Source organism: Calidris pugnax, unplaced genomic scaffold (genome assembly GCF_001431845.1).
Source record: "Calidris pugnax isolate Ruff unplaced genomic scaffold, ASM143184v1 scaffold1156, whole genome shotgun sequence".
In the NCBI taxonomy this organism is placed as follows: Eukaryota; Metazoa; Chordata; class Aves; order Charadriiformes; family Scolopacidae; genus Calidris; species Calidris pugnax.
The window spans coordinates 9,093-15,801 of record NW_015094503.1 but is presented as its reverse complement, the minus strand read 5'-3'; the positions used below and the strand labels follow the sequence as shown (position 1 = coordinate 15,801).

The 6,709-nt window shown below is 60.1% G+C and overlaps 1 protein-coding gene across 4 annotated transcripts; it reads right to left on the bottom strand.

The window, feature by feature from the left end:
• Window positions 1-976: 976 nt before the first annotated feature.
• On the bottom strand, window positions 977-6,541 carry KLHL30 (kelch like family member 30). Of its 4 annotated transcripts, XM_014962928.1 has the most exons (9): window positions 5,683-5,709; window positions 5,330-5,399; window positions 4,559-5,052; window positions 4,308-4,476; window positions 3,632-3,718; window positions 3,258-3,413; window positions 2,975-3,163; window positions 1,957-2,102; window positions 977-1,436 (listed from the first exon to the last, which is right to left on the bottom strand). In XM_014962928.1, exons 3-9 carry the CDS (start codon window positions 5,012-5,014, stop codon window positions 1,185-1,187), a joined length of 1,455 nt encoding a protein of 484 aa, XP_014818414.1. In that variant the 5' UTR covers window positions 5,015-5,052; window positions 5,330-5,399; window positions 5,683-5,709; the 3' UTR covers window positions 977-1,184. The 4 variants fall into 4 exon arrangements, with proteins under 4 accessions (XP_014818414.1, XP_014818411.1, XP_014818412.1 ...); XM_014962925.1 differs by lacking the exon at window positions 5,683-5,709 and adding an exon at window positions 6,408-6,541 and having other exon boundaries at window positions 4,559-5,399; XM_014962926.1 differs by having other exon boundaries at window positions 4,308-4,470; window positions 4,559-5,399; window positions 5,683-5,745.
• Window positions 6,542-6,709: the final 168 nt, after the last annotated feature.

Below are 6,709 nucleotides of genomic sequence, written 5' to 3'. Positions count from 1 at the left end.
GGGCCCCCCCCCGCCCCCGCCCGGCGTGGACAGCGCTGCTGCCGCGGGGACCCGCCTGTGTAAAACCCCGTGGGGAGCAAGAGTGGGGCACTCTCCGCCCCTAACCCGGGCAGCTTCCCCCCTTACAGAGTCAATCATAGAGTCATAGAGTTGTCCTCCAGTCTAAATCTGTTCCCCTCCAGCTTGAAGCCATTGCCCCTCGTCCTGTCACTGCAGGCCTTTGTAAACAGGCTCTCCCCAGCCTTCCTGTAGGCTCCCTTCAGGTACTGGAAGGCTGCTATTAGGTCTCCCCGGAGCCTCCTCTTCTTCAGGCTGAACAACCCCAGCTCCCTCAGCCTGTCCTCGTAGCAGAGGTGCTCAGTGTACGTTTAATGCTTCACAAAGAATAAAAAAAACCTTAGAACAGATCCTGGCAGAGCTACGACATCCCAGCCTGACACTAGGACCGACTGTCAGGGAAGTGTCGCCTTGTATTCACCCCATCCCATGGCATCCTCTGCCACCAGCAGCGATGAGGGACAGGAGGCACAGTCTGGTTCTGTCCTGGCACCAGGAGCCACTGAGGTGTTAGCTGCTTCACCGGGATCCTCAGGTCACTTCCCAGGGAGAGAAACCAGGATGAAACATCCTGCCACAGGCCACCATGCCACCCGAGGAAATAAAGCATCCAAAAGCTGGTTTATCTCCCGTCATTCTGCTACAGAGGGTGCTGGAGCAGGTCTGACACTTCAGTGTGGGCCAGTGAGGTGCCAGAAAGCTTTCTTTCGGTGTTGAGAAAGAGACTCCTAGCTCCCGTTGTGTTTCCCCATGCTGGATGTCAACATGATAGGGAAAGGGACCACGACCATCAGGCAACAAGGCCAGTCTCTGGTGGTACGGGCCACACTTTGGGAGGCTTCAAAGCACCCTAAAATCTTTGGGGTTTTGGAGTGGGAAAAAGGCAGTTGTTAAAAAAAAAACCAAACAAACTAAAAGAGAATGTTAGCCAAAGCGTGTTTATAAGGAAAAGGCTTTTCCCTTTGTTGGGGGGAAGGGGGGACAGGGATGAGACATGCTCCCAATGCCCCACTCAGCCTTGCAGAGGCGTTTCCATTTTTCCCCCTGCAGAGCTCAGCCAGGAGCAGGGAGAGAGGCGAGAGGGGGAGAGCTGCTGCACAGGGTGGCAGGCGATGCTTTGGGCCATCCTACCACCCATGGTCACCCTGGAAAGCCTCTGTCCACTTGGAGGTGTCCATGAAGATAGAGGAGGAACTGTGGAAGAGCCAGAGGCAGGGCAGGGAGCCCTCCCGTGTCCAGAGGTCCTTGGTGCAGTCATACACTTCCATCTCCACCCGGTAGTCCCCATCCATACCCTTCCAGTGGCCGCCAGTGACAAAGAGCCGATCCCCCAGCGGCACCATTCCACCATTCTCATGGAGTGTGTGCAGGAGCTGTACCTGTGTGAGTGGCAGGGTAAGATGTGCAGGGACCACATCCCAACCCCCAGGACATTGACCAAGCAAGCACATCTCCATGCCCCATCATCTCTGTGAGGTTTGGGGGCCCCTGGGGTCATGTCTTGCTTTTAGCAGCATCCTCATGTTGCATGGGAGTGAGGTTTGGGGTGCTGTGGGGAGCCTGGGAGGGGGTGGGGAGTGGGTGGACAGGCAAGATTTTGCTGTACACGAAGCAGCCCTGCAAACACCATGGGAAGGTGATGCTGGAATAAGTGGGGTTTCTGCAGTGTGAACACTGCTTAAAATCAGTAACTCAGGGCAAAAGCTGTGCTTCTGGTTGGGGAGGTGATGGGGGAGCTGGAAAGGAAGCATTGGGGCATTCAGCCCCGCAGGGGTTAATAGTGCTAAGGGAGAGCAGGTAAGGAGAGTGTGCGTGTATGATTGTGGGGTCCTGGTAGGGAGAGAGCAGCTGCTCCACCTCCCCAGGAGGGCGATTGTGCCTGGCCCCACAACCCACTACCTTCTGCCAGATGTTGGCCTCTGGGTTGTACACGTGGACCTTCTTGGTGTTGTCCCCGATGAGGTAGATGAGGCCATGCAGGGTGGCACAGCGCGGGGCCGAGAGGTACTTGGGTATGAAGGGGGACGTGATCACGCTCCACAGATCTGCAAGGAGCAGCCATCAGCAGCACGTCCCACCCTTGGCTCTTGATGCAGCTGCCAGTGACCAAAAAAAGCATTGCCAAGCCCGTGGCTATTTAAGGGGAAGTTTGAAAGGGAGGGGACAGAGCAGTGACACAGGGTGGTAATGGGTCCCTATCCCAGACAAGGCCCTTGCATAAAACAGTGTGGAGGGGATATTGTTCGTAGTGGTGGTGTGGAATGGAGGAGGCTACCACAGGCTTTACAGAGGCTGCCCAAGGAGGTGGCATCGTCGTAGAGGTTCAGTTTCCCGCTGAGGTATGTATGCAGCCTCCCCAACCTGTCTGCCCCGGGATCCCATCCCACCGCAGCGCAGTGCCGGGCCGTGCTGGAGGTCATAGAGTCATAGAGTCATAGAGTTGTCCAGGCCGGAAGGGACCTCCAAAGGCCATCTAGTCCGACCCCCCCGCAGTCAGCAGGGACACCCCCAACTAGACCAGGTTGCCCAGGGCCTCGTCGAGCCTCTCCTTGAATATCTCCGGGGATGGGGCCTCAACCACCTCCCTGGGCAACCTGTCCCAGTGCTCCACCACCCTCACAGTGAAGAACCCTCTCCTCATCTCCAGTCTAAATCTGTTCCCCTCCAGCTTGAAGCCATTGCCCCTCGTCCTGTCACTGCAGGCCTTTCTAAACAGGTCTGCGGCTCAGGTCTGTGCTGCCAGCGGCTGTGCTCCTGGCCCCGTGCTCCAGCTGTCACCAGACCCTGGCTGCCCCTGGTCACATCCTGTGAGACCCTGCCTGGCAGCACAGGATGTTGCCTGTCGAGGGGTCCCCCTCAGTCCTGCTCCCCAGGAAGGCATTGGTGGGGGGGGCACAGCGGCAGGGCCAGCTCTCACCTTGGACAGGATTGTAGCACTGCAGGGTAAGTGCGTTGTACTTGACAGCACAGGAGCCCACCAGGTAGAGCTTGCCCAAGCAGCTGGCGGCCGCAAAATTGCTCACGTACTTGAGGGCTGGGCTGATGGCGCACCAGCTCTTGTTGTAGGGGTCGTAGCACTCCACCTCCACCATGTCTACTGTTGTCCCTGCAGGGCAGTGGGGATGCTGCAGCCACCCTGCTGCTCTGGGGCACTCAGGTACCCTGGCCCCAGCAGCGCCTGTGCGGCCTTCGCAGCTTACCCCCGATAACGTAGATCTCGCCATTGAGAACAGCGCTGGTGTGATTTGTCCGGGCTCTCAGCATGGAAGCGATGGGCTTCCAGGCGCCGTCCTTGGGGCAGAAGCGCCAGGCCTGGGTTGTCGACCATGTGTCGTTCCGGGACCCCCGGGAGCCGCCTGGGGAGGGACAGGTCAGGTGGGCCACCGCCTCGGAGAGCAGCCATCCCTCACCAGTGGCCCGACCCACCAAAGAGGGCAGCAAGGAGAGGGCTTTGCTCACAGAGGAGGGCAGCACCTGGCCCCACACCAGTGCCCTATGCCCACATCTTTGTCTCCCGTCCTCCACCCCCGGCCCTTGGGGACCCGCACCCTGCACCAGCAGCCCTGGCACCTACCTGTGACATACACGTCGTTGTTCAGAGACACCAGGGAAAAGCCCCATTTGTTGTAATCAGGAAAGTCAGGCAGAGCCATCCATCGCCCTGAATCATAGAATCATAGAATCATAGAATCATAGAATCATTCAGGTTGGAAGAGACCCTTGGGATCATCGAGTCCAACCATCTACCCTACTCTACAAAGTCCTCCCCTACACCATGTCCCTCAGTACCGCATCTAAACGTCCCTTAAACACATCCAGGGATGGTGACCCAACCACCTCCCTGGGCAGCCTGTTCCAATGCCCGACCACTCTTTCTGTGAAAAATTCCTTCCTAATGTTCAATCTAAACCTACCCTGTTGGAGCTTGAAGCTGTTCCCTCTCGTTCTATTGTTAATTACCTGTGAGAAGAGACCAGCACCAACCTCTCTACAGTGTCCTTTCAAGGAGTTGTAGAGAGTGATGAGGTCTCCCCTCAGCCTCTTCTTCCTCATACTAAACCCACCAGAGCCAAGTGATAACCACCTCCAGCCAGCAGTGATGCTTTTAAGCCTGTTACACTCTTCCCTCCACCCCAGTGCCCCTCCTGACACCAGCAGGGTGTTTGGCAAGAGGCGGCTCTGGGGTAGATGGAATGCTAATTAACATGCAAGAGATGTGCGCTTGCCCCATCCCTGCTGTGGGCACTTACTGGTTTTGGGGTTGTAGAAGGCAAAGTTCCTGGGGGCAGCTGGCATCTCCAGTCCTCCGTCCTCATCCTCACTCTCCTCCAGCACACGGCCGCCAACCACCACCAGCACCTCCTCCAGCTTCTGCGGTAGGGTCGGGGAGTTCTTCCAGGCACCAGCATCGCTCTGTCCCTGACAGAGAGGCCAGGGCAGGACCGTCAGGCTCTGAGCTGAGCCTCCTTCCTGGTTTGGGGGCTAGGCAAGGGGTACCCACCGTGGCACGGGATCGGGCAACAAGGGCCTTGCTGGCATCTGAGTCACGTACGAGGGGCTCAGTGGAAAGCAGGTTCTGCAGGTACTGGTCAGGCAGCGAGACAAGGTGGGCTAGCTCCAGCAGCTCGGGCAGGAACTGGGCTCGGGTCCCTGGGTCGTGGCGTACCCAGCGCAGCACAGCCTCAGCCAGGCTCTGCTCCTCCTGTACCTGCAGCTGGTCATTGGAAAGGTAGATGGCCAGCCTCTCCTTGGAGAGCTGGAGGAACTCCTCCTGCCGAGAGACAGCTTCAAAGTTCTCCTGCAAGAAAGACCAGGCCTTGGAGGAGACCTCAGGACAGCCATGGCTCTCGCCGAACTCGCAGATACCTAGGCAGTTGGTGGCATCCATCTGCTGCCGGAGGTAGCGGCTGCAAACCTTCTGGATAGTGGGGAAGTGGAGCTGGCTGGAGGTCCGCATCAGTCCCTCCACGTTGCCCTGGTTGATGGTGACCTTCCCTGTGTAAGCAAAGTTGAGCAGCATCTCCAGTGTGCTGGGGTCCACCTCCTTCAGCTCCACCCGCGCCGCGATGCTCTCGGCGAAGTCACCAGAGAACATAGCATGGAAGTAGTGGCTGCAGAGAGCCAGCACGCCGCGGTGGCAGGGGAACTCCTGACCGCCTGCCACCAGCGTCACGTCCGCCAGTTTGGGGTTGGCGCGCAGCCTCTGCAGCCCCTCCAGCACACCCTGGGCATGTGAAGGCAGGCAGAAGTCAAAGTCGTCCATGTTTCTCACCATGGTGCTGGGAGCGGCCGCGGGGCCTTGTCAGCAGACAAAGCCCAAGCAGAGTGCGGTGAGGCTGTCCCTGCCAGGAAAAGGTGATGACATCTCCTTCTCTTTACCTCCCTCCCACCCCCAGCACTCCTACCTCCACACCGTCCCAGCGCCTGATTTACAGGCAGAAGCAGGGGCAGAAGTGCTCCCTGGAACCACCCCCCCACAGACTCCCATCCGTGGCTGTGATTTCTCCTCCCCACACCCCGAGCTGCCCCGCTGGGGCTGCCACCCACGGGGGGTTTTTTTGCGGGGGTTAGAAGGGTGGCAGTCGTTCTGGGGCCCGGCTGAGTCCCACTCCCGCTCGCTCTCACCTGGGGTCCGCAGCCCTCCGGCCGGCCCGCCGTACTCCCGGCTCTGGGGAGGGACCCCACGGCGTGACACGGGATCCAGCCCAGACGGGGAGGGACACGCTATTTTTAGACAGCACCAAAACCCCGCTCCCTGTTCTTAAAGGCACCGTACGGGCGGAGCTGCCCATCCCCGTCACTCCGCGGCTTTGCCGCTTTTTGGAAAGCATCCCTCCGCGGCCAGCCGGGCACTGCGAGCCTGGGGGGGGAAAAGGCTCCCCCTAGCATCCCCCCCTCTCCACCCCATCGGTAGCCAGGGGTCCCCGCGACGCCTCTCCTTTCCCCGGCTGTGGCTGCCAATGCCAAGTGTTAAATATAGGGCGTTATCTCACTCCTCGGCGGACACAAACAAATGGTGACAGGCGCCTCGCCGCGGGAAGCCTGGGGGCCGAGACACCGATCCCGGGGGGTTGGGGGGAGGTCGAGGTCCTCCGCCCAAAAAGCTTTCTCCGTCGCCCCGGGAAGCCTCGCTCAGCTGAGACAGAGCCAGAAAGGCGTTTATTGCAGCGCGCGCCGTCGCGGAGCCCTCCGCCCCCCCCGCCAGCGGGCATCACTCCTCCAAGCTGAAGATCTCGGCTTCCTTCTCCTTCCAGAAGGCGAAGCTGCGGTCGATGTAGCGGCAGATCTCCTCCCCCTCTCCTCCGGCCTCCCCCCGCCGCCGGGCCGAGCTTTTGGGGGATCCGAAATACCTCTCTTTGATGTCGTCGAAGCCGTCCCGCCAGCCCCGCCGGCCGGCGGCGATCTCGTCGATGACGGCGCGGTGGAAGGAGCGGCCCGCCCGCCAGCCGTGCCGGCCCAGCTGCTCGAAGACCTCGAAGCAAAGGAGGTGGCGGCCGCGGCGCTCCTCGGGGGGCAGCTCCTGCTCCAGGATGCGGAAATAGCCCAGCATGAAGAGCTCCAGCGACAGGCTCTCGTAGTCGGCCGGCCCCCCCCCGGCGCCAGCCACGAACTGCTCCGGAGAGAGCGGAGCGCGGCCGCGGGCGGGGGGCGG

What these genes read in the sequence shown, in the direction of transcription:
- KLHL30 (XM_014962925.1), bottom strand. Translation starts at nt 5,332, where the DNA reads ATGGTGAGAAACATGGACGACTTTGACTTCTGCCTGCCTTCACATGCC. An exon ending in CAACGACGTGTATGTCACAG is followed by an intron (nt 3,414 to 3,631) that starts GTAGGTGCCAGG and finishes GTCCCTCCCCAG; the next exon opens with GCGGCTCCCGGGGGTCCCGG. An exon ending in CGAGATCTACGTTATCGGGG is followed by an intron (nt 3,164 to 3,257) that starts GTAAGCTGCGAA and finishes ACTGCCCTGCAG; the next exon opens with GGACAACAGTAGACATGGTG.